At 43.0% G+C, this 27,507-nt stretch overlaps 2 protein-coding genes across 2 annotated transcripts; one reads left to right on the top strand and one right to left on the bottom strand.

The window, feature by feature from the left end:
* Positions 1 to 424: 424 nt before the first annotated feature.
* Positions 425 to 12,450, bottom strand: stam2 (signal transducing adaptor molecule (SH3 domain and ITAM motif) 2). Its single transcript, XM_023826936.2, has 14 exons — positions 12,182 to 12,450; positions 8,437 to 8,521; positions 8,126 to 8,201; positions 7,358 to 7,453; positions 7,106 to 7,252; positions 6,215 to 6,284; positions 5,701 to 5,893; positions 5,488 to 5,582; positions 5,279 to 5,361; positions 5,012 to 5,099; positions 4,876 to 4,930; positions 3,321 to 3,474; positions 2,900 to 3,069; positions 425 to 2,555 (listed from the first exon to the last, which is right to left on the bottom strand). The coding sequence occupies exons 1-14, from the start codon at positions 12,219 to 12,221 to the stop codon at positions 2,360 to 2,362; spliced, it is 1,548 nt and encodes a 515-aa protein (XP_023682704.1). The 5' UTR covers positions 12,222 to 12,450; the 3' UTR covers positions 425 to 2,359.
* Positions 12,451 to 12,583: 133 nt separating this feature from the next.
* Positions 12,584 to 25,672, top strand: hacd2 (3-hydroxyacyl-CoA dehydratase 2). The gene is made up of 7 exons (XM_023826945.2): positions 12,584 to 13,151; positions 14,245 to 14,362; positions 14,815 to 14,833; positions 16,407 to 16,495; positions 16,988 to 17,109; positions 23,530 to 23,708; positions 24,013 to 25,672. The coding sequence occupies exons 1-7, from the start codon at positions 13,027 to 13,029 to the stop codon at positions 24,093 to 24,095; spliced, it is 735 nt and encodes a 244-aa protein (XP_023682713.1). The 5' UTR covers positions 12,584 to 13,026; the 3' UTR covers positions 24,096 to 25,672.
* The last annotated feature ends 1,835 nt before the right edge of the window (positions 25,673 to 27,507 follow it).

Raw genomic sequence — 27,507 nt, 5'->3', positions numbered from 1 at the left:
GAGAATTAGCATACAAACTAGTAAAGAAAAGATCCCATGCATTTATACTGTAGAGTTAATACAATAGCAGTAGGACACAAAAAAAACTCACAAACCACTTGTGTTAAGTGGATAATAGGCAAACTATAGCCCGGCACTGAAGACAACAGAGGCTTCCCAGAATTTAGGGGCCTGAGTCACAAGCATGACTGTCAAAATTTGACAGAAGGAGATGATTTCATAGCTGACAAATGAAGGTATGAGCTGAAGAGGATGACAACTGAGGGAGGAGAACAGCAAGTCAAATGTATGACTGCATTGGTCTATGTAGGAGGAAACAAGCTTCAGGCACGTGAGAAAAGGTCCTTCATGAGTGAATGGATGCCCTTCTCCACCACACAGATTCACAGCGATGGACAACAAAACACACACTTACTGAAGGAGCTGCTGAACAGGGCTCAACCTGAAATTACTCACGTTTAATATTATACATCAAAAGCATAAAAGGGGTATTACAGGGTATAATTATACATATCAACCAACCATAGCTGAAACACAAAGTCATTTTAATTTTAAAGGCTGTTTAGTATTCTCTGGGTGTTACAAATTGAACAATATACAATGACAAGATAAGATACAGAGGACCCTAAAGATATAAAACATGAAGTACAAGAGAATATGACAATCGTGGACAAAGAGGTCCCAAAAACCCTTCTTTACACTCTAAACACACAGCAGCTTCTGGAATGAATTCTTTTATTTCAATTTTTAAAGAAAACAAGGCATCCAATGGCAAAGAAATGCTTATAAATTTAAGGTGCAATCCCTCTAATGCGAGATATTTTACATCTAATATACAACAGATTTTGTAAAGGTTACAGAAGGGTTACATTGATTTTTATCATGTATCATAACTGCTGCAGAAAAGCACAACTGAACTACTCTGCAGGATTTTCCCCCATTCTAAAATTTAAAGATAAAAAAAAGTTTCTACTAATTAGTTTGACTGTGTCTCTTTAGCACATAAATATATATATTTTTAACATTATTAACAGATCGGTAACATTTGATCAGCAATTAGTCAGTGTGGATTATACATGTATTCATCCTGCTTGTATAGAAAAACAAAAAGCAGACCAGAAAGATTTGATTTACATTTGGGAAACAGAGGTGACCCAGTAACAAATGTCCGCCCTAAAGAAAATATTACAATTAAAGTACAAACTGCAGTACAAGAGGAGTCATTTACAGTGAATTAAATTAAAGCCTGAAGACAGCTTCTCTCAGAGTGCAGAGACAACTAGGACTTGCATATCAGAGGCTGTTCTCTGTGGCATTCTGAGCCAGTGGGTGTGTACCGCTCAGGCCTCCAGCATTTGCCCCAAAAGCAGACCTGTCACATCACTTGGGGCAATTACACATGCAGGAAACATGTACCAAGGAGCTTTTGTGTGTCCCTGACGGCAAGCCCGTCACTGAGCAATGCTCCAGTGCAGCTCCAATGGGGGCTCTAACCCCAACCCTAAGCCCAAGGTGTCTGAAGACTTGGCACATTAACAAGGTAGGCATGGTTAACCTTTACAGAGCCAGCTGAACACGCGTGCAGTTTCCATTTACTGTGCACCCACTGCATTTTACCAGATAACCTCATTAACCTGGGAAAGGTAAAATGATTCATTCTTTCCATTATTTTAACTTCTAAAACTGTATTCTCGTTCACATGCTCATGTTCATTTGAAGGAAAAAAAAAAAAGATAGAAAATGTGTATTGCCTCCACAATGTAAACTCCTTCAAATGATGCAACCCTTTTGCAAACGTACGCCACCAATCCCACTGACTAAGGGGTAATATGGGTACATCATAAATTCTCATAGTGTCCAGAGGTTGAGACTTCAAAATGCAGCTATTTTTGCAGAAGTGGAGAAACAAGGGAGTCGCAATGTTGAAGGTGAAGATGTTCAGCTGTGTAGTGAGTTTACAGTCTCAGGGAGTCACAGGCTCTGACTAATGAACAGAATGAAATGAAAAGCTTGGTTCCAAAGCTCCAGCTTAGCGGGGATGTACAAAGAACGGGACACTTAATCAACATCTTCCTGTGAAATTAGCAGCTAACTAAATTTAAAGTTGAATGTACACAGCAAAACTGGAACATGTGCCCATGCTTTGCCAAAGCTACTAAACATGGCTGCTGTTCATCACCTTAACTAGGCCCATAGAAGGCAGCACCCTCCTGCCTGTGAGCACAAAAACTGAAATCAACACGACAATAAAGCAGTGGAGGAAAACAAAAATAAAGAAGAAAGATGTGCAGGTTAACTAACTGATGTTGCTTCGGATGGGTTTCTCTGGGGTACTGAAGTCTGACTTTACTGTACAGGCTTAGAGGAGAGGTTGCTGGTAGTAGGTAGTTTGCGGCTGTGGGGCGGCATGAGCTGGAGCTGCCATTTGATAAGCGCCTGGGGGCATACTGGGGTTAGTGTTCTGATAGGCTGACATGTCCATGGCCACACCCATCTGCTGCGGGTAAGAGGTGGGGCCACCCGGTGGCTGACCTATGTATGCTGGATTTACAGCACTGGAGAAATGCAGGCAAAATGTTAGGAAACAAATAGCTACATTTGACTTGAGCTAAATAAAGTAGTTCAGTATATTCATATTCAATTTTTACATCTAAATTCAGACATTAGAAAATAACCAGAGGTGGTTTCAGGTCCAGAGAGTACAAATCCAGACCAGGATTTTGTTTCAACCGACCAGTTAAGTACTCTGTAACTGTGACTCTTTATACTCAACTGGTTGGTTGAAACAAAATCCTGGTCTGGATTTGTACTCTCTGGACCAGAAATCATCAACTCAGGAAATAATCAATATTATGAAACAGATAAGTAAACAGCGCTAGGCGAGAGAGGGCGACAGTACCCAGTGTAGGGCGGCTGCTGGGGCTGGCTGCTGCCGGACGTGCCGGTGGGTGGGGGGAGGGAGTGCAGGGACGCGGGCTGCTCGGGGCCCAGATTATAGGCCGGACCGGGGGGGCCCTGCGCTATTCCTGATGGCATGTATGCACCACCCTGAGGCTGGCCTGGGTAACCCTGGGAAAACATGACACTCACATTATAATAGCAGCGCTGATTATTTCCGCTACAGAGTCATAAATGCGCTCACTTATCCATATCTGTGACTTAACACTGCAGATATGAGCATCAGTCATGGGCAAAGTGTTTACGGAGAATAGCATGCTTTTATTACGACAGTCATTAACTGGATCCCTCCATATTTCTCCCATGCAAGATTTGGAAGAGGGTGTGAGGAAGAGGTGGCGCCCTCTGCAGGCCGTTCTGACCGGCAGGGTGACGCCCGGAGCGGGGGCCACGTAGTGAGGCTGGGGCTGCATCTTGGAGTAGGTGGAATAGATGGGCGCCTCGTTCATCAGTTTGTTGTACATCTCCAGGGCCTCCAGGACCTTCACGTTCAGCTCCGAGAGCTCAGAGTGCTTCCTGGACATCAGAGAACATCACACCAAGCTTTATCCTAACGGTGGCTACACCAATGTGTGTCGCGTCCTTAAAACGATGTTGCCACCTTGTTCTTTCTATGTTACGCCACAACCCCAGAGGCCGCAGGGTGTTTTTGATGCAGCGGACCCACATACAGAGCGCAGATAAAGGTATTGTGATGAGTGTGTGAGTCTTTTTAATAAAGATGACAGCTGTTTTGACATAGAAGGTGCTGTCTTTATCAATAGCCAGTATTGGTTTAATATTAGCAGCACTACAGACAAGGAAACCAACAAACACAACACATTGCGGATACATACTAACAAAATGCACGCATTACATGGCAAACATTACATGGTTACGATATTTACTATTAGCATAAATATACATATTAATTTACACAATTTAAAGATACATGCAGTGCGGTGCAAAGCATGCTGGTAACTGCATAATTAGTCCTGCTGACCAACCCAACAGCATTACACTGTGTCAACCAATTGTGGACAGTGGGTGGGATCAGAACAAGCAAACAAAATCCCTGCATGGGTGATGCACTGAAACAGTGATGACTGCTAATAAGATGTACAGCTTCGTGATTCGCGAATTCACAGAGCCGCAAACACTTCATAATACTGTTTTTTATTAAATATTATTAATGTGTTTATGTATTTTTGTTTTCTCTCTCTTTTGTGATTAGCGCACACATAGTATTTTTGCAACTTATTATTTCTGTATGTCTTTACATAATTTTTAATCGATAGAAAACCTGTACATCCAGTACAAGTTTCCTTTACGTATTTTATTGAGTTGTACCTTGGTTACGTATATGACTTCTGTCAATAAGTTTACAGTCCCGTTCGTTTACTCATTTTACCTTACTGTGAATGCAAAAGAAAACGGCAGACAATGCCGTGTTCTAAGAATTAGTAGGGGTAACATTAGTATACTGTACTGTAAATGTGCTAGTGTGACAAATATCCATTAGGTGATACTGTACTCTATTTTTACATCAAACATTTGTTTTTTTTTTTTAAAAGGTAATGTATTAAGCTTTTAATGTATTTAACTTTTAAATTAAATTAAAGTGTTTTGGGAGCATTACTGGGGTCATATTTAGGGTTTAAACTATAAAAATAAGCACAAATGACCATTTTCAGTGACCCTACCAAACATCTGCGAATCCTCCTCATTCGTGACGGGTTCTGGAACCTAACCTCGCGAATGTCCGAGGTCTGACTGTATTGCTAGAGCGACATTGAATCCATCAATTGTGTTTGAAGTATGCGGCCACCTTTAGGATGGATTACCCTTAATGACGTGTATAATGACAGTTTACACAGCATTATGAAAAGTCAGATTTTGAAGTCCCAGGGCCTAAGGGAATACATCAGGATTGCTTACCTGTCAATGTCTTCTAGCCTCTCATCGATTAATGGGTTCATCTTCTCACATGCATCTAAGATGGAGGCAGGAGGACATCAGGCACACAAAGCCAGAAAAATCCCAGGAGGGAAAGACAGACTCAAGTGTTCCTCACCCTCGAGATGAAGCAGCTCTGGGCTGTCAGGCCCTCCATCTGCAGGGTCTTTGTTTTGCAGCAGGTAGAGTGTTCTGTCCATCTTCTCCTGCAGACACAGTGCACACCAACTTCGTAACTACCCCACAAGCCATCACTGATGCTCTTAAGAATTACACCGATGAGGAATATATCAAAATATATCAATGTACTCCAGTGTCGAGGTGAAGTAGCAGCCTGTTCTGCATTCAATCCAGATGTATAGTTATGAAAAGGTTACACACGAACCTCATCTATAACCACGACCTGAGGCTCCAGCTTGGTGTCCTGAATAGACTCTTCAGGAGGAGCTCCATGTTCCACAAAGACAGCTGGAGACAACATAACAGAAGGCTTCAAGTTTTCAGTCACCTCAATACATACAGGAGCGGGTCTGCACTCCACAAGAAAGACTGATCAATGATGAGACTGCAAGTGTGAGACTGTACTGAGCCCACCTGGTTCAGGTTCTGCATTCAAGTTGGTGGTGACAAAGTTGGAGGGGAAAAGGCCAATACCTCTGTGGTTCTCCCCTTTCCACCAGTTGGGGTCGCTGTGGAATCACAAGGAGATATTGAAGAGCAGCTATCTTTAAATTAGCCAAAAAAGTCAAAGTCTGAGGGCTGCATGTGGATTGGAAAGAGCCTGGAAAGAGCCAGTGACGTCAGTACCTGTCATCCAGGATGATGACCAGCTCCCCCGCCTTGAAAGTCAGCTCATTGTCCTCCGCCGCCTCAAAGTCATAGAGGGCTCGCACCTTACGGGCGTCCTGAGGGGTGCCGCTGTTGAAGGGGGGGTCCACGGGCACCGTCAGCGCCCGAGTGTCTGTGTGATGCTTCTGCTCCTGTAGCGACAGCTCAATGGCTGTGGGGGGGGGGCACAGGGACGTTCGCCAATTAGGGTGGCTATGAGGTGTCATGCAGTTTACGGGTGGGTGTGGCCTTCTAGCTGACCACAGGAGCAAAGTCATTAACATTAATTGGCCCCCACCTGTATAAATTACTAAAGACTCTCTGCATCAACAATGGCAGACGCTTCAGATTTAATATCACCATCAGTCTCCATCCACAAATTTTACCTAGCTGAAGTGTAAACTACTAGAAAGAATAATAATGACAACAATGAACTAACATAAAGGAAACTGATGATGCCAAAAGGGGACATTTTTTACGAAGGGGTCCTCACCTTTAGCCAAGTCATCTTCGTCTGAAGGTTTGCCTGCTGCAGGGGTGCTAGATTTCACTGTGGAGGAACTCTGACATCAACAGAGACAAGAGTCACAATTAAAGCAACACTCTGCTCATAAAGCTTACTGAGGCCCTCAAAAGATAGACACTCGGTGCACAACATCAGTGGCGAGATGAACGTCATCGTTTCTCTAAGAAAAGCAGGTTGCCCCATAACATTTGTACACCAAGCTGCTTGCATTATCAACTTATAAAGTTTAACTAATTATGCTTAACGTCAACAAAGCAGTCTTATGAAAAAGGCCCACATTGCAAGTGTGCTCCAGCAGGATGCGTTTCTGTGTCATACCACAAGGGGGCAGGCAAGAAGGCCCATTTACCTCACCTTCATGTGGAGATCCATCAGGTCACAAGGCCTCCAGGAAGCATCACAGGATTGTATTTCTTGTGAATTCGGTCAGATTACTGAATAAGGATTCTGCCACTACTAGAGCAGTACGAAGTAAAGTGTCCCTTTTGAAAGCTACCCAGTAGCTGAAGTTTGAGGAGGACACCACAGGGGAATGAGGCATTGGGGAGAGACTCTCTGGTCCACCAGGGAATGTGGGGATCCAGTTCACCTTCTGGCCGGTTTGACAACAGCCATCACACTCAAAGACTAACTGAAAGCCCACGGGACCACAGCCCTCAAGGAACCACAGCCCTCAAGGAACCACAGCCCTCAAGGAACCACAGCCCTCAAGGAACCACAGCCCTCAAGGAACCACAGCCCTCAAGGAACAGCATCGCTCAGTGGCACAATTATGCTAAAACCGATGAGCTGAAATTAGTGAAGAGCATATGTCAGGCAGTGAAGCGCTTGCAGCAGGGGGAGGGACGATGCACCAACCTGCGGGCCGGAGAACGGGAAGCTCACACCTTCCTCCTTCAAGGACTTGATGGTGGCACCAATGAGGCTAAGCTGGGGGTCCTTCTGGAATTCCTCAGCCCACTCTACCATGAGGGCCTTGAGTTTCTCACACACTTTGGGGTGGGCCTGTTAACAAGGATGGGGGGGGGGGGTCACTACTGCAAAGCCAAAGCGCTGTTACATTTAGGGAAACCACAGACCTGAAAAAAATGACACTGCTGGAAACGGTACCTTGTTCAGAATACCTCTGACTTCAGTGGCAAAGTCCCGTGAGCATATTTCAAGGTGAAAGATCTTTCCGCTGTTGGATACACAAGCACCCAGCAACTGAAGGAAAAAAGAAACCAGAGGATTACAGATTAGAAAGCTGGTGATAAAGTGGTGATACTGGATTTCACTCAGTATGAGCATGTTTCATTATATTCGTGAGTAAAAGTAAATCTCCAAACAGTCAGACATGTACCATGGTGGTGCAGGAGCATTAACATGATAAAAAGACTTGCTATTAAAATGAGACGCGAAACTTTGGCCGGTTCTGTGGCAGAGAAGGTTATTTCATATGAGCTGTAAAGATTTTAAAAATACGAAGCAGGCGTGAAACCTTGCAGCTGAAACCTGTGATGTCGATTGTGGGTGAGTGATATAAATGGGGGCAGCCATAAAAGTGACATGGTCTCAGGGAGCCCAACACTGAAGCTACCAGGCTGAGAATCACCATAGTGTGCAGATAACCCTTAACGGGGAGGGGGGTGGGGGGGCAGACGCTGCCAGCCTACTTCCCCAAGTCGAAACTCCACTATGTCCCACAAAAATACAGGTGGACGGTGCTGCTGCAGCAGGCAGAGTCTTCACAACATCAGATTCTCACCATTCTTTGCCACATTTATGCCCCTTCACATGATTTTTCCATTTCACAACCTCCACCAAGGCATGCCAATAATGTCAGCGGCCAGGACGTGGACGGAAGAAGCTAAAGTGTCAGAGTGGAGCATGACTCACGGTCAGCGCCTGCATGGCGACGTGAGGGACCTTGTGGTTGACTCTCCTCATGATGGCCCGCAGGCACTCTTTAGCTCTGTGGAGTAAGGAGACTTGTAAATGCACCTGTCAGACAGGCAGCAGAAGACACAGATAACGGATGCCGTTTTAGACTGACGAATAGAAGTTAGCTGGTTGTTTAAAACTATGAAGGGCATGAAGGACAAAAGAAAACAATTCATCTGACTTACAACAAACAATGTCAGTGCTACCGCTAGCAAGGCCTCGGGCTATGACCGATACCCGATAAAAGGTAGGAAGAAAGAGCGTACCCATTCGGAATCGTCCCCACACGGTCACATATATCCATGATGAGGCCCCAGTCATCTGCTGTGTTGTTTTCACTTGTTGCTTTCTCTGTAAATGCGAAAAAAGGACAAGCGATGTAGCACCTGCCACAACTGCATTGGTGCCTGGGGGAGGCAGCTACCAACAAAAACACTCAAAATTATAAAATGTCTCTACACAACTGGAGGAGCTACTATTTTATGACAAACTGCACCAGACTACTCTACCATTAAACACTACAAGTCACTCTCGCCATTTTCCTAATGAATTTTCTTCTGGAGTTCTCTCTACTTCCTACTCTCTACAGTTTTCTCTACTACAAAAAACATCATTCATAAAGTTCTTAAATAAACATGGAGCTTTATTTGCCATTTGCACAAGTAAGAGAAGAAATGTACTGTAATGCTCCTTCTGGCAAATCCCATCATCCAACATGTTCTCCATCGTTACTTGTGACACACACACCTCAGCCATTTATCCTGCATCCCTGGTACATTTCAGAGGAGTTAAGGGTCTTCCCCAAACTCCTGACTATTCTACCAAAGATGGGATTTGAATGTGAGATAATACTGAATTTTGTTCTCCTCTGCCAGAATACAACACGGGAAACCGTGAGACACGCAAGTGTATCCTCTGTCCCTACATAAATAACCAACTATTAACACGCTGAACTTAAAGATTTGCATGCGATATTTGCATTCGTCCATGGAATGTATTTCCTCTTTTTTTACAACAGGTACATAGTAAAGGTTCAATTAAGTTACCCTTCTATATACCCTTCTATACACCAAATATCTGCAAGTCGAGATGGCTATATGACCAACTTATTACCATGTTAATGGTTATTTATGTAGGGACAGAGGATACAAATATACAATGACTAGCCACTATATTATATAGACTTGCTCAACTACTCCTTGAAGCAAATACTTAATCAGCCAATCTTATGTCAGCAGCACAATGCAGAACATCATACAGATGCAGGTAGGAGCTTTAGTTAATGTTCACGTCAAATACCAGAATTGAGAATAAAGGTGATTTAGGTGAATCTGCATGGTTGTAGGCGCCAGATGAGCTAGTATGAGTATTCCAGAAACTGCTGATCTACTGGGATTTTCATGTAGAACCATTTCTAGGGTTTACAAAGAATGGGCTGAAAAAGCAAAAACATCCAGTGAGCAGTGGTTCTCTGTGCCTTGTTGATGGCAGAGGTCAGAAGAATGGCCAAATTGGTTCAGGCTGATAGAAAGACAACATTAACTCAAATAACCACTTGTTACGACCAAGGAATCCAAAACAGCATCTGTGAACAGACAGGACATTGAACCTTGAAGCAGATGGGCTACAGCAGCACACTGGGTGCCTCTATTGTCAGCTAAGAACAGGAGACTGAAGCTACAATGCACACGGACTCAGAAAACCTGGAAAAAGGGAAGATTGGAAAAACGTTTCCTGGTCAGATGCTTCTCCATTCCTGCTGTGACGTTCAGATGGTAAGGTCACTATTTGCTATAAACAACATGAAAGCATGGATCCATCCTGGCTTGTATCAACAATTCAGGCTGCTGGTGGTAGGGTAATGGTGTGGGAGATATTTTCTTGGCTCCTTAGTACCAAATGAGCATCATTAAAATGCCACAACCTACCTGAGTATTGCTGTTGATCATGTCCATCCCTTTATGACCAGAGTGTACCCCGCTTCTAATGGCTACTTCCAGCAGGATAACGTGCCATGTCACAAAGCTCATATAATCTCAGACTGGTTTCTTTAATACAGTGTTTCTCAACCCAGTCCTCAGCGAACCCCAGCCAGTCCACGTTTTTGCTCCCTCCCAGCGCACCTGTACCAGCTATTCGGTGTTCCTGATTGGCTGGGAGCTGGGAGGGAGCAAAAACGTGGACTGGCTGCGGTTCGCTGAGGACTGGGTTGAGAAACACTGCTTTAACATGACAATATGTTCACTTCACTGAAATGTGCTCCACAGTCATCGGATCTCAATCAAATAAAGCGCCTATGGGATGTGGTGGAATGGGAGACTGACATCATAAAGGTGCCGGCAACAAATATACAGCAGCTGCGTAATACTATCATGTCCACATGGATCAAAGTCTCCGAGGAATGTTTCAAGCACCTTGTTGAATCTATGCAACAAAGAATTAAGGCAGTTCTGAAGGCAAAAGAAGGACAAACTCGAAACTAGCAAGGCGTACCTAATGAAGCGGCCAGTGAGCGTATGAGCATATAATTGTAATTTTTATTTTCTTCAAACATATATACTCAGTGGCCACTTTATCAGGTACACCTATCGAGTATAGCTAGGACATAATTATACTGAGTGTTCAGAGATGCCTTTCTGCACACCAATGTTGTACGGAGCTGTTATTTTTTACACTTGTGGTCTTCGAGTTAGCTTTAAGGAGTCTGGCCATTCTCCTCTGACCTCTCTCATTATCAGTACTGTCAGAAGAAAAACACTTGATCTTTTGTTTGCTGCCCTTGAACTCTAGACACTGTAGTGCATGAAAATCCCAGGAGGATGGTCGTTTCTGAGATGCTGGAACCACCATGTCTGACACCAACATTCATACCACTTTCAAAATCACCTAGACGACATCATACCCATATGAATGAACTGGCTACTTAGTGTATACTTTGAAAGTCTACAGGTGACATAATATTTTTAAATGTTTTAAATGTTTGTGTGTTAACATCTTTAAAAAATATTATTTACATCCATTGATGCAGAATGAATCATCTTGAAATGTAGGTAATACACAAATCATTATCTGGTTCTTAGCATTGTAGTTGAAAAGTCCTTCAATATATGGTCCACTAGGCAATTACACAAAGGAATAATCTACAATAATAATTCTTACACAAGAATTATTTTTAAATGTTACCCAACAAAATGAGACAACATAACGGGGTCCTAAATTTATGCATTTATTTTAAAGTTTAAACTTTATTTATGTTCGTGATTAAAATGAGCATTATCAATTTCAAGTATAGACACCTGACACCTGTAACTATCATTTCAAATTGAAGTGTTTATGCGTTATTATTATGATGCTATTTAACTTCAATTTCCTGTATTATTGTATTATTCTGTTACGTCGTCCAATTTCTAGCTGATTACAGAAAATATAAGAATACAATTTTAAGCCATAAAAAATAAACTATATATATTTGAAAAAATGAAAAGGTCGGAAATCACTAATTCAAAAACATAGTCATACTAAACAGTTCGTGTGTTTAGCTATCTGGTTTATTCGAGTTAATTCTTTGACCTTAGTGGTATTAACGTAGTTAGCGTAGCGAGTTATACGCTTTGTAATTTCTGTCAAATATTGCACATTGGGTCACCTAACTAGTTATACGATTACTGCTCCACACATGGGTGGGTTAGTACAATGATGACAGAGCATAATCCTTTACAGATTACTACTATGCTAGCTATATGTTAACTATAACTGTACGAGCAGAGGTAAATATACAAAAATGACACTTGTTTATCTGCCTATTTCTTCGATTACAGATCGCAAGCTATACTGTCCTCCTGATTTTTAATGGAAGCGAGTGTAATCGTTACAGTGACGCTGGCTAAAGACCGTGAAAAACAAGGCAGCTAGCTATGGAAAAGGAAACCTTCCGAAGACGCTAGCTAACGTTAGCCACTTCCTATGAATATCTGGGTCAACACATAAACAGTGTTGTGCTGTCTGACTTACCCACATCTTGGTCAAACGGATTTGGGGCGAACAACGGCATATCGAAAGCCTTTATGAAGAAAACAGTGTCACGTCTAAAATAATCCAAAAAAAAATTCGGTATTTAAAAATATCCCTTCCTCATCCATCCAACTATGTCCAGTTTCACCAGTTGCTCTTCCGTAAATCTAGCATGCCAATAAAGTGCCTGAAATGCATTGTATTAGGCAAATATAATTTCAGTCACCTTGTTAATTGTGGAAGTATATAATGTGACTACCCTTTCCACAGACTAATTAATATTTTTTGAAAACGACGTTTATTTTATGCTAAAAGGCATAATTTCGGACACCTTTCGGGTCCTTTAAAACTCACTGCGGCCATGAGACTGCCATCTGCAGGAGGGGTGCTGAACTGCAGAATTGCAAGGTGTTAGAGGAAATGTCAGAATTGTACTTTACTAATTTTGCATTTGCTGTGAGCTGCGTGTTTCATACCTGTTGCTGTGAATTTAAGTTAAATATAATACTTTCGTTGCAATTTCAAAATCAGCGAAACACGCCTCGCATTTATCCTCATATGTGATCACTGTCACTTTGATTTGATATTATCGGGCATGGGTTAGTAAGTTCTTCTGCTTTATTGGACAGATAACTATTTAGCTTTACCGAATCACGGTTCGGGCTGTGGCACTTTAACCCTTTCCGCACAACGGCCACCGCACTCCGGCGCACCGCCAGCCAGCCAGCCAGCTTACGCCCTCTTCCGTTAGAGGTGTGGCCGCCGAGCTCTACAGATGTCGCTGTTCGCCCTCTCGGAGGCCGGCGGAGAGTCCGGGAGCGGAGCGACAGCCGGCGGCTTCAGTCATGGCAGCGCACTCCCTGGGAAGCAGCAAAACAGCGCACAACGACTTGAGCCAGCGGCGGAGGAAGGGGCCTGGGGCGCTGGCCACGGTCTACTTGGTCATTTATAATGTGGTTATGACCGCCGGGTATGTAAATGGACTTTATGGCGATGTGCAGGCGCGGTGGCACGGAGAGCGCGCGGACTGTCGCGAGCCGCCTCGCCCGTCGGCTGTCGTGCTTCTCCCGTGTCCATGCAGGCGTGTACATATATGTATATAAACATATGCATATGTGTGTATTTGTGCGTGTGAACGTCTCACTCCTGTTTTCCCCCTTCTAGCTGCTGCATGTTAGCTGTAGTGCAGGTTTAGATTAGTTTGTTGGCCCTGTGATACGGAGCGGCGTTACAGCCCGCACTCCTGCATAACCGACCGGTCCGTCAGGGATCCCCGGCAGGCTGAGGGGCAGCGTACGGCCGGGCGCGCAGTGCTCTTCACTCGGACACACGCAGGGAACCCGCTGCCCTTCATTACATCCGCTCGTCGCCGTAAAGACAGGTTTATATTCTGTAGCGGGCTTTTTCTTTGTTTATCTTCAGTTAGAGCTCGATCAGCTCGATCGCATGCTAGCTATAGGCTCTGGATTATGAGTACCTGCGCAGCTAGTTAGGCTCGGGTTTATGGTTAGTCGTAAGGCTCACACGGTACTAAGGGGAGACCCAAAATACGCTTCCCTGTTCACTACCTTTTAGTTTAACTTCAAATTTCAGTATATTTCGCAAACACAGGAGCAGGGGGAAGTTGGGCTTGTTTAGCTTTACTACCTGTTATGCGGGTCTGCATTTATGAAGTATAAATGCCTGTCTTAAACTGGGATTAAGATTGTTGTATACATAATGATTTCGTTTATTTTCACTCATGCAATTTCACGGTAGGTCATGCCGAAGTGTACTTAGAGTGATTCTTGGCTACAGTACAGAATATAATAAATGAGATTTCTAAATCTTTCTGCATAGAAAGGATTATAATGGATAAGGGAAATGCATTCTATATTTCTTACTGTATTGCTTTATTTGAATCAAATCTAGTATTCACACTTCCTGTGTTTAATACAAAAATTAAACATCACTGATTAAAATTCTACAGCCTTGTATTTGCAATGGTACTGAACCGTAATGAAGAAAGTGGTGTTTGTGAATAAGATCTGCAGGTGATTTTGATCCTGGATTCTCCATTTCAGGTGGCTTGTCATCGCAGTGGGCCTGGTGCGGGCATATTTGGCCAAAGGCAGCTACCATGGCCTATATTACTCCATAGAGAAGCCGCTGAAGTTCTTTCAAACTGGTGCAATCCTGGAGGTGAGTGTAAGGGGGCGCAAGTGAGATTTTTGACCTGGCAGAGTCAGAGATGGCATCTGGTATCTAGAGCTCTGACTGGCTTTGTGTGTGCACCATGTGTGTGTGTGCTCACGTGACCCAGCTGCTAATATGGGTGCTCTTGGACTCGTACCGACAGTGCTTCTGTGCAGTGTCTGCATGGTGTTTACTGATGAACATGCCATTCACTGTTTCCATCAGTTATTTCAACTGCCTTGGGAATTAACTACTCAGTTTTAAAGACAATGCTGTAAGGAAATGTAGCTAGTCAAGTATGTAGAGTTGTTTTGGCAGCTGGTGTTAACCTCTGGATTCAGTCTAAAAGTGTTTTTGCTGTTTATGTAGGCTGTTCACTTTTTTATGCTTAAGACTGTGTGTCGTTACACTTTAAAAATGTTCTAACATAAGCGTATTTGGCTCTTTATCCCCACCAGATATTACATTGCGGTGTAGGTAAGTTGTCCTTGCATTTTAACAAAAAAGCCACTCTTAGCCAGCTCTCTCTCTTTTTTTTTTTTTGTCGTTCAGGCTTAGGGTAGTAATACTGTTCTGACACTGTTTGCCCTGTCATGATAGGACTGATGTCTTCATCGTGTATGTTTCACAGTCCACACTTTCGTCATCAGTAGTTTGAAGCCAAGGCAGGGCAGGGACCCTCCATATCCTGCCAGCTCGCTGGAGGTCACTGCCGCCTGATGATCATGTCAGGTGTTATCAGCAAGCCCGGCAGATAGATACTGACAGGAGGAGTGACGGTTTGAAAGTGGATGATTTAACCCAAAGGGACCCAGAAAATGCGTAATGGGAGCTGAGCTGTACTGCTGCCCTTCTCCCAGCACTCGCGGGTCCCAGCACTGGAAACTGCTCTCCAGATGTAGTTCAGCTGACTTGAAAAAGCAACTCGCTGCTCCATTTTCCTCCCCTCATTATTTTTATTATACTACAATGATTTTATCTCTTTCAGTAGTAATAATGTCACACTTAAGTGTAGCAGCTTGCAAGTTGTAAAATTTAACTTTAAAGAGCAGGAACTGGAGTAAATGCAAATCTCTATAACCATTAACCCAGTTAGGCTCTTTTTATTCTGTTCTCTGTGAACCGAGTTTGAGTCAACATAACTACAACTTGAAGGAAGCCAGAGACCAAGATTTATTGAAAAAATAAGTGTGTTCCATCACCTCATAGTGCCACCTGCTCGTGACCTCGGCTTTCATAGATGGCACAGTCCTGATATTATTATTATTATTATTATTATTATTATTATAATGACACGAGGGTTGATTAGGTGCAATTAAATACAGCTGTTGAAAAAATTGAGACCACAGCAAAATTTTCAGTTTCACTCATTTCTCAGTTTATGACTGTGCACCTGTATAAAATATACATTTTTTTGTAAACTCCAGCCTGGCTCACTTCAGCTTCTTATTGATGAAGGGCTGCTTCTTTGCTTTATGGATCTTCAGTCCTGCTTCTAGGAGCCTGTTATGAAATGTCCTAGCAGTGCACTTCACACCACTTAATGTATCCCATTCTTTTTGAAGGTCACTTGAGGTCATCCCCCGATTTATGAGGCATTGCTGGATAAATTGATGGTCATCTCTGACATTAGAAAGTCGCTTCTGCTCTCTGCCAGGCTGGTTTTTGGTTATCGCCAGTGTCTCCTGCTTCACCTTGTTCTCGTGTACTGCTGTCATAGAAACTTTGAACCTGAAAGCAGCCTGCTATGCAGTGTAGACTTCTGCCAGCAGAACCAGGACTAAACCCGGATTTAAAAATGCAGATTTTTTAAAAGTATAGAGTGGTCTCTTAATTTTTCACTGAGCCGTATAACAGAATAAGGCATTCTTGTAATAGCCAGTACATTCTTGTTCATATTTATTTATTGAATTAATTGCCATGTTGTCAGTCTAATAAAAGTGAGAAATGAACATCAATGCCTGTCAGCATTTCCCCCGCTATCTAATGAGTACCTGACCCTGTCCTACTTGCTGTTTCCTTCTCCCATCCGTACTTCCTCTGCATACAGGAATCGTTCCCTCCTCCGTGGTCCTGACGGGCTTCCAGGTGATGTCTAGAGTGTTCCTCACCTGGGCGGTGACACACAGTGTGAGGGAGGTACGTCCTTGCCCACCTTCTGAATGATCTCCATCTTCTTAGAAGTCGTGAGAGTCCGTGTCAGTCTTCCCATCATCTGAAGTCGTCAGTGTGCTGTGGGAGAAAACTGTGCCCCTATACTGCAGTATTGCGACAAATGAGGTTTTGTTCATTCATCCCAGACAGGACAATTCGCTGAAGTCCGCCATCTGTAAGTTTTCCGCGGGTATCTGAGAGCGTGCACTGAATAATGTGGTCATGGGTGTGGCCTAACTGACCATCTGACTGGCCGTATTCCCGTTAACATTTCTGCCTGCCGATGCAGTTGGTGCAGTGACGGTGCTCTTGATTTTTTTAATTTTTTTTTTTTTGCATCGGCCACAGAGGTCGTGTCCTTCCATGCTGCGTGTGGAGTGTAGCGGTCGCTGCCTGCAGTGCATGGTGTCCACTAACCTGTTCTGAGCTTCCTGACTCTCAGCTTGAGCTCCCTCTCCTGCTGCTTCCCTCTGCCAGGTTCAGAACGAAGACAGCGTGCTGCTGTTTGTTGTGGCCTGGACCATAACGGAGATCATCCGCTACTCCTTCTACACGTTCAGCCTTCTCAACCATCTGCCCTATCTCATTAAGTGGGCGAGGTGAGGCAGCCATCGGTCCTCCTCCCAACATCTTGCATTGTTAAAGTCCTTTATTTGTCATGTGCATTATGAACAGATTCAGCCAAGCACTGCAGTGCTTATGAGAAGGGTTGTTTGAACATGGCTGGAATATAGACATACACAAAATTTTAAATAAAAAAAAAAATATGAAATGTCTAAAGTGCCCCCAATCCCAACAATCAACGAACAAGTTGCAAAGTCAGTGAATACTTCACAACAGATATTCAATGGACAGTAGATGTAATATGCAGTGTACAAACAAAAAAAGAATTGACGCATATTTGAGCAGCAGCAATTATTATAACCTGGCTACATGGAATTTCAGTCCGATGGCCTGTGCAAATCTGTTTTTAAGCCTTTTAGTCTGTGACCTAATGCTGCGGTGCCACCGACCAGATGGAAGCTTGCAGAACGTCCTGTGTGCTGGGTGGAAACAGTCCGTGATTCTGTGGGCTTTTCTCACACAGCGTGTGTGCTAGATGTCCTGCAGGGCTGGGAGTTTGGAGCCTATGTTCTGCTCTGCAGTCCTCACAGTTTCACTCATTTCTCAATTTATGACTGTGCACCTGTATAAAATACAGGACCTTGCGGCTTTGGATGGTGCAACTGCCATTCCAGAGATGCTCTCTGTGATGCATTTGTAGAAACTGGTGAGGAGGCATGTTGTAGTTCAGTTTATGCATAAAATAGAGCCTCTGGAGTGCATATTTGACTGCTACATTGGACCTGGGTAGGGCATCGGTGATACGTGTACTGCGGTGCTTAAAACTTCTTTCTACGTCAGCTTTGTCAATGTATATTGGGGCGTGCAACCCTCCTTGCAACTTTCTAAAGTCCACGATCATCTCCTTTGTTTTGCTGGTGTTGAGGCAGAGATTGTTTTCCTGGTACCACTGTGATGAGGCACAGGTTTGCTCTCTCATTGCCTTTGGTGATGAGGCCTGGGATGTTTATCAGCAAATGTAGCAGTAACTTCAGAGGCATGCTCAGCAGTACAGTCGTGTGTGGCCATGGTAGGGTTGCAAAATTCTAGGAATATTCTTGTTAATTCCCATACTTTCCCGTTAATTCCCATGGAAAGTTTCTAATGTGGAATATTTCCAAAATTCCCCAGCTTAACTTCCCATGGAACGGAAAGTTTCAGGAAAATTTCCAGAAATTTTCCAGCCCTTTGCAACCCTAGGCCATGGAGTAAAAGAGGGGGCTGAGGATGCACCCCTGTGGTGTGCTAGTGCTCAGGAATCCCGTCGATGTGGTGCAGTCACTAACTCTACCTGAGAGATACTTGTCAAAGTCCAATATCCAGATGGAGTCCATTGCTCATCCCTAGAGTCTGTAGTTTACAGGTGAGCTGGGCAAGAATGATTGAGTTGAATGCCGAACTGATCTATAAGAGTATCCTCATGTATGTGTTGATCCTGAACAAGTGTATTGGAGCAGTATGTATTGTCATAGCAATGGCATCATTGGGTCACTGGGTCCAAGGTTGTAGAAAGAGAAGAGCAGATGTGTGATATGACTAAATGTTCAAGGCGCTTCATGACCATAGATGTCAGTGCAACAGGACCCGGGTATAATGGTGGACTTCTTGTAACAAGTGGGCATCGTGGACCAGCTTAGGGAGAGCGTCTCTCTGGACGGCCGTGTTTGCCATCCGGACCCAGTGCTTTACTTTTTCTGACTTTTGAAGGTTCTGCTCATCTCAGACTCTGTTATGATGTGTGAGGAACTGACCTGGGTCATACTGAAGTTGCTTTCCTCAAAGCGACATTAGAAAGGGGTTTGACTCTTGAGGCATACTTCCCTTCCATTTCGATTTCCCTTCTTTCATAATCCGTTATTGACTGTAAACTGTACCACATTTGCCTGAGGTAGCAGTCATGGTAATTGGACCCCACCTTCCTGCATTTTCATTTGGCCACCCGATCAGTCTGCTGAAGGTCATGTTTGACTTTCCTATACGCTTCTGGGTCTCCAGAGTTATTGGCGCTCGTCTCCGCCCTCGATTTGGCATGAAAGGCATAGTTTACGCAGGGCTTCTGATATGCAAATGATTGAACTTTGATTTTTGGAACCACATCCTCCACGCATTTACAGGTGTATGACAGCATCTGTGTATTTGTTGATGAGACCATCGGTTGCGTCCTGTAATACGTGTCAGTCTGATTCTAAGCAATCCTGGAGTCTGCTGATAGAATCTACATTACATTGCTGAACTGCCCTGATAACGGTTTTATCCCGCTTAAGAAGCTTTCCCAAAGGCTTGCTGGGTGAGGTGACTGTAACTGTCCTTTACAGTGTCTGATTACCATGGATGGGAACTTTGTTGATAAAATTTAGGCCAAATTTCTGTAGAGGTTCCCACAACAGTGAAGGCAGCATGTGGGTATGAATTCTCCAGTTTAATAGCCCCATACAGTTTGTCCAATGTGTAAAATTTATCTGCCTGAGGTGGAATGTGAGGCCCTTAACCTCTGGGGTCTTGGGGTAGGGAAGACCCTTTCACTGACTGGGGCATGGTCACACATTTCATTCAATATCATAAACTTAATTCATGGCAAATTATTTCTTATATATTTGTCTTGGCATTACACTCATCTTAATTTTAATGTATATTGTAAATTGTCAGATTTATGTTAAGTTTGTAATCTGACTTCAAAGGTATAGACATTGCAAAATGCAGTCGAACACTTGCAGAAACATTATGAAAGTTCATAGTAAGCAATGGTGCCAGTTTGTTTTGATCCCAGATATCTGATCACCAAAGTCTTGGGTACATGAAGATGACTAAATGGTGCAGTTGCAACATTCAGTTGGATAAATAAGAAAAGCCTAACTCATGTCACTATTTCTGGTCTCCTTCCATTGAATATGTAGGAGCTCTCATGTGTATGCATGAGCCATTCACACCTGGCCACATCCTCCCCCCCCCCCCTTTTATGGCGCTGATGGGGCTGTATCTGGATCGCGTTTCCCCATTGCGTTGTTCATCAAATTACCGTGTGAATGCGACTTGAATACGCGGTAATGCGGTTATTTAGAATGCGAATAGCGATCTTCAAGGTGAGGGCGGTACTACACACCCCCGATGCAGGTAAAACAAAGTTAAGGTGACATGGTTTACTTTTTTGCTGATTTTAACCTAAGTTTTAAATACTTTAATGCTTTCGACAATAGACATTTGAAAAGAAGACAGATTATGGATTTAGTCAGCGTTTTTTTTTATGATTTTACATAAAGATTTAAGCGAAATATAAACTGAAATAGACGCAAAAAATATGCTGCATCGCCGACGATGCGCTCATCCCCAGACGGTTAATCCCAGCTGCTCCAGGCACTGGCTGATCCTGCTGTCTCCTCTACACCAGCTTAAGGTGGCCTCCTGGGATGCTTTTCCAGCTGTTCTGAAGGTCCCACATATATGTTCAGCCCTCATTGGCTGCTTTTTCTTCATTCTGATCGAACTCTCCAAAACCATCTCTACTGGGTTTAGGCCCAGTGGTCAGGTCATGTGATGCGACACTCTATCACTCTCCTTTGTGGGTGGCTTGGCGTGCCCAGACTTCACTGGCACTGTAGTTACTAGTCCAGTGTGCAGGGAGCAGTGTCTAACCACAGCTGTAACATCGTTTTCCTAATAAGTGTTTTCCATAAAGTATACTTCACCAGCCCTACGCTTACTAAAGTCCAGTGCTCTGTCCTGGTGATAGACTGAATCCTAGCAGAGTATACGCCCGCATTTGGTACAGTTGCATCCAGCCACATCTCATGAAAGCAGCAACGCAGCAGTTCCTGATATCACTCTGAGCTGTGATCCTCACCATGAGTTTGTCCTTTTTCTTGTCTGACTGAACATCTGCCAGTAACATGCTACCATCAGTGGCAGTGTGTTGATGCGCCTGTGAAGAATGGCAGCCCTGCATCCTCTATGCGCTTCTTCCTGCGATGCCTGCACGGCAGATGGCAAGCTGCATGGTCGCTATGGGGATCCAAGTTGCTGTACATAATAAAGTCCATGCAGAGTGATGATGTTTAAAACTATGTTGATTGTGTGTTATGTGTAAAAAAAAAAAAAAAAAAAAAAAACGGAAACGAGTCAGCACGACCGTTGTCAAGTGCGCTTTCGGTTGCGGACGAGGAGCTTCACATAAATTTCGTCATCAGAGGTTGGCTGCGTCAACCGTGCAAGATGTGCAAGATGATTGATTAAGTATTTTCAGTAGGTGGCAGTGTGGACTTTCACAGATGAGTCGTCAACGACGAAAAGAGAGGAAGAATCGTTGTTGTTTTTTGTAGTAATTATAGTGAGCAGCTGTATGAGGGGGGTCGGAGTTACCTGCATATCTCATTTTTCATGCTGTCCAGACATCATGCCTAGGTATATGGTTTTTTTTTTTTTAAGCAGCACTATTCCAGCATTTTGAAATCTTGCCAATTTAAAATTCATCAAGCAGGTGGGTAGGGGGTTGGGGTCCCGGCTAATTTTGTTGTATGGATCTCTAAATAGCTTCGTTAGAGCTTCAGCAGGGGTGTACGTCCTGATGTAACCTCGTAACCTGACATGGAGCATGTGGTGATGCCATAGCAACAAGTGGCTTGGTACCCAGGGACCTGTGGGATGTGTTTTGGCCTCCTTCCTAGGTAGCGAATGATGAGGCGCTCACGCCACTGCTCCTTAAAACACTGCCTTCTCTCTTGTACTGTATGTGAGCATCTGTAAGGTTAAATATAATTAAGCATGAATTTACATTTTAACAGATGGCACATGTTCACTGTTGAGGCCTTTTCACACAGTCCATTCTGAAACATATTTCTGTATTTCTAAGGCTTTCATACATGGTCGCATTGTCATGATCAGTCTTTATTTTATTTTATTGTTTTTACGTGTGATTTGTTTTCTTTTTTTTTTGAAAACCTTTCATTTGGTCAACAACAGTAGCATGTAGTGATGGAAAAATGCCACTGATTTTTCTTTTGGATCTGATTTAGATTAGATCCAAGGCTGGTATCCCAGATCCTGATATTCAGTGCCAGACGATAAATTAAAAAAAATGCTGATTTGGGGGGTTGTGGGTGGATCGAACTTTCCTTTTTTTCCAATAATGTCTGGGCTACTTTCCCATTCCTCCCACTTAGGGGTGCCCTGTCCAATAGTAGCTCATATCCTGCTTCTTTTAATAATATAGACATTTAAATTACAAGGTAAAAAAACGGATATTAACTGATAATAGAAATTGCTTCCATGTTTTCAGTATTAAATCAATCCTGAAGTACATGCTGAAATGCTCATTTTAAAGTGTATGCTTTTTTTAGAATTGCATGTATCGTAGCCTTTTTCTTTTTAGAAGAAACAAAGAAAATCGGCAATGCCGCTAGTCACAGGTTTTTTTTTGGTATTTCTCTGTGAAAGTTTTTGATCCGTCAAATTCGCATCCAAATATTTTGCAAGTTCATGTCTTTTTTTTTTCTTTTTTTTTTGTGCCGCGTTCATTGGGAAACAGACTTAACTGAGGACATTGTAGGAGTTGTCTGCATGCTCTGCTGGAGTGAATGTGTCTGATTCATACTAATTGGTTCCATCCAGTGTTACCTGTAGTCATTGGTTAAAGATGTAGCTCCAGTTTAGCATGGAGAATTGCATGACTTTCTGTGGCTTTTGCACTGTTCAGGGAAAATTTGGTTTGATGAGAATGAAGTACAAAGGAAACCATATTCTAGTGGTGATGAAATTTTATATTCATAGCCATAGGTCACCTAAATATTGCAATGTGATGATTTATGAAATATTATTCCTACATCTATGACCTAAAGGGGGAAATCCCTGCACTAGGCAGCTTTTACAAAGCTGTATTTCAATCCCTGCTGATTAGTGTCTCCAAAATCACAACCATCTCCTTAACTACAAAAACTGGGTCTCCGAAAGCTGGACTTTCCCATGGCTCGTTGTGACAAATCGTACACTTATATGCAGAGAGTTTCCTCTCACCAGGCTGCCCAGCGTCTCCCCAGTGACCAGCATGCTGCTGTCAGAGCTGGTATAGGCATAAATTCTGGGACATTGTTTTGAACACATCCACAGTACAGTGTAGATGATATATGCGCATATACTGAAGACTTTGATAGGGGTTAAAAGATACTCATGCCACTTCTCTGGGCCCATTCATTCAATCATTCAATTTTGAGGGGCTATGAAGGATTTACTGTTGAGGGCTCTGGCTCTGAACCTGCATAAAGCTCATTTCTGCAATTTTCCCCAGAGCGAGAAATGTGAATACGACACCATTACTGAACATGGGTCCCTGATGCCTCTGTTGTCTGCTAACCCAGGTGTGCCGGTGCATGCACTGCAGCCGTGTTTCGTGTTACTGAGGAGTTGCGTATGTGTGTGCCGGTGCCCAGGTACACCCTCTTCATTGTGCTGTACCCCATGGGGGTGGCGGGGGAGCTGCTGACCATTTATGCTGCCCTGCCCTTCGTCCAGAAGACTGGCCTCTATTCCGTCACCCTGCCAAACAAGTACAACTTCTCCTTTGACTACTACACCTTCCTCATCCTCACCATGATCTCCTACATTCCCAGTAAGTTGGTGAAATCTACCTGAAGGCCTTTCTGAGCTTTTGGCGCCGTTGTAATGCATGCAACTCACACAGATAGTTTCCTGTTTGATGTCCCTACAGTTTTACACCGAGCACAATACGAATATCGAAGGACAGCAACGGGTTCGATTCATTAACATGCATGTAGGAGTAACGCGGGGGACATCCAGGACGGTGGCTTTTAGCTGATGTGACATTTCCCTACCTAAAAATGTACTAGACTGTGCTATGCTGGGTCCCTCTGAGATAGATCCTCGTGCTGTAACAGCCCCCATTTCCCTCCCAGTTTTCCCTCAGCTCTATTTCCACATGCTGCGGCAGAGAAAGAAGGTGCTGGGTCACACAGAGGGGTCCAGCAAGGAAGAGTAGCCCACCCAGAATGGCCCAATCCAGAGAAGGAGGACAAGCTTGTGAACGTCGGCCCGGCCAATAAAAAGGCCTCCTCACCAAGGAGAGCCCACCTCCTCGCCCAAGTGATCACCGATTTTACTACATAAATTTTCCAAATAGTCAATGTGTTTGTAGTAAATTTATCATAAACGTGCATTTTCCAAAAAGTGAATGCAGACACCCTGGCGTCCTAATGCTAACTGTGTAGAATATTAAACCAGTGACACCAACGGTCATTTTGACTCTCTGGGTGATGAGTTGATTGAGTTAACTGCTCTCAGGACACCTAATTAAAAGCAACATTCCTCTGTTCTACATACTGTGTTAAAAATAAAAAATGAACCCGAATTGCTCATGGGCAATGAGTGAATGCATTGAAACTGTGACCTGCACGTGTCATTCCCTCTGAATCCCATTGGGCTTCCACTTGTTTTTTCAATCTCCTAAAAAAAATAATAAAAAACACTCTAAACCATTGTATGGGTAAAGATCCCCTTCAAATTAGATGCTGGGTAACATGACTGCTGTAGGCATGTGAATTATTTTGTGCATAGTTGCATTGTTTTGTTTTGTTTGTAGTTGGAATGTCAGTAATGGTGTGCATACTGGTTGGATAATGTCAGTTTCATAGTTGGTTTGGTCAGTTATGTCTAACATGTAGAAGTCATAGAATTTTACCATGCATACAGAAAATCTGTGTGAAGAATTTGATTCATTTTTAAATTAAGATTCTTAATCTTGTCCACTATTCTTTTCAAACACTAGACATGTCTGGAATGTCATTTCCTTTGGCATACCCATTGATAAACTCAGAGTTGCGTTCTGCTGCTGACTTTTGACGGGGCCCCGGTCATCCTCAGTGGGCGTAGCCGTCTAGGGGTGTCGCTCGAGCAGAACCGGCTGCGTCCGTCTGCCTTTGCTGTGCGGCCCTGTGGGCAGTGCACTACATCAATGTATCAAAAGTAATTTGTTACCATCTTGAGTATTCCGACATCCTGCAAGCTGTTAAATAATCCTTTCATATGAGCTTTTACAAAGTCTTTTTATGATTTTTATCTTTCTGGAATGAGCTTCTTGTTTGTAATCCTGATAATGTGCTCCTTTTTCACTTAAAAAAAAAAAAAAAGTTCCCTCTACTACTACTAGTGTCCTTTCTCAGCCAGCTCCCAGTTCTGCAGTTTGAAAGATGGTGATTTCTCAGTGCATAACGTTGCCACCCACATGCCCCCCTCTGCTCTTCTCTCAGAGACCGCCATGCATACACGACGATCAGCATGGGCATGGATTGTGACCAAAACAGGAATGCATTTAAAAAACGCCAGTGCAGTGCCATGTAATGCTGCATGCAGATGAAAACAGACCCTTTTGCCCTCTGCTTCCCTGTGTGACATTAGCTGGAAAACCTGAATGTAAAACAATATTGGGCTTTTCAGTCCAGTTTTGCATGGGACCATTTCCTTAAGAACATGTGACTATACTTTGTATATCAAGTAATACAACCAATATATATTTCCAATAAACGCTGAACATGGGAATAAAAGTGCTTTTTCATATTACTCTTATTTCTGCCCTGTTCTTGGTCACATTCGGTATCCGGATCCAGCGTGGAACCCTTCATGCTGCAGTGCCAAAGGTGAGACTTGTTTAGCCTACCAGGACTTTGGCCAGAAACCTATGGGCTGATTTGAACAGAGTCCTCGTTGGCTGTGATTAGTGTAAGCTACTACTGATAACCCAGAGACGTTCATGACTTGCATACTAATGAGGACAGTCTTGACTGGCTGAGTGTGGAGAATCCAACAATTGATAATGGACCATAGAATTACCACTATTGAACTACATTCATCCATTGCTAATATGATATGCATTTTTTGTATGTGGTAAAATAAACCAAATAAGCAGAATATAGCACATGAAATGATGCAGTTTTTTTCTCAAAATGACTGAGATCCTTTTTAATCTTTTATGACTACTGTTTGTGAGGAGTGGTATAAATACTGTACATGTGTTTGCCTGTGAAAAGGTGACGTGTGAGTCTGAGTCACTGGAAGGGAGATTAACACACCAACAGGTGCAATGTGTATCATCAAGCTGACCTCTGTCTGCTCAGTTGCTAATCCATTGATTAGTACAGGATTCTTCACTTGATCTGTAGGAGGACACAGACATGAAGTAAAACTGAAGTAAAAAATGAGTAATGAAGAGAAGTACATAGAGTAAAATTGTACACACAGATGAGAACAGGGTGCTGGGTTCTAACCGGAAATTCCAGTCATGGTCACACGATGGCAGCAGTACTCTCTGCCGCACGTTATTTTTCTGCTTGGCATGGTTCTTGTCCACAAAATGCAGAAATAACGCATCTGATGAGTAGGATTAGCAGTAGTGCTTAGAATATCCTTTACCAACCAAGTCAAATGAAAAAAAGACATATTGAACAGGTAAAACTTTGTGATCTCATTAAGCCATCAAGAAAATATTGCTGCAAAAACCATATGCTATGAAGAAGCAAAACCTTGTGATACTAACACAAAAATTGTCCTGATGCAGTGTATTGATTTCCACGGTAATAACCAGTGCGCCCGTGTTAGTGGCATGGGCCCGTATGTACCACTGAAGAACTAAGCATAAACACACAGTGTCTGACTGGCTTCACCACTGCTCCTGCTTGATGTATAGTTGCTCAAACGTTAAAAAAAATACCAGTGACACACAGTGACACAATTTCACAGAGAACCAACTGAAATCTAATTGTGATGTTTTTAGTCTGAAATTAGACACAGACAAAGGTTGAAGTGTTTTCAGCAGCTTTGACTTTTCATCTTGTGAATCATGTTTAGCGGGTATAATGTGGTGCTACTTATTTAGAGCCAGGCATAGACAACTTGTCTTTTGTGTTAAATTTATTTTTAACTCTAAAATGTCTGGGTCTAACGGGCGGGGTCTATCAGAGATGATTTGAGTGTTTGCCATAGTGTCTTTTTTTAGAGTTTTGAAAATGTCAGCGACGAGATTACACAAGGTATAGCTGAATCTTACCGTGTGTTCATGGAAAACTCTGGAAAGCAATTAACAAAACTAAATGGAGACATTTTAAAAGGAATTAAAGGAATTTGATTAACGTTTTTTAAAACCATGGCCAAATAATGAACACAATATGTACAGTCTTGAAGCCTGTTGAACATTCATTAAAAGTGTTGGCGGCAAAAGGGGCATTTATGCAATAGGGTGAGAATATCTCACGCAAAAGAAACTAAAGCCATCCCATTTATAACATATAGCCTACACATTGAAATTGCGCTCGCAATATAATAAGATGTTAATTGTACCTTGATTTATTATCTCAAAATAACGTAGTAAAACAATCGACTTGTTTGTTGAATGTGAATTG

The sequence above is a fragment of the Paramormyrops kingsleyae genome, chromosome 16 (genome assembly GCF_048594095.1).
Source record: "Paramormyrops kingsleyae isolate MSU_618 chromosome 16, PKINGS_0.4, whole genome shotgun sequence".
Classification (NCBI taxonomy): domain Eukaryota; kingdom Metazoa; phylum Chordata; class Actinopteri; order Osteoglossiformes; family Mormyridae; genus Paramormyrops; species Paramormyrops kingsleyae.
Note: the sequence above shows the minus strand (reverse complement) of the source record. Positions and strands in the feature narration are given on the sequence as shown.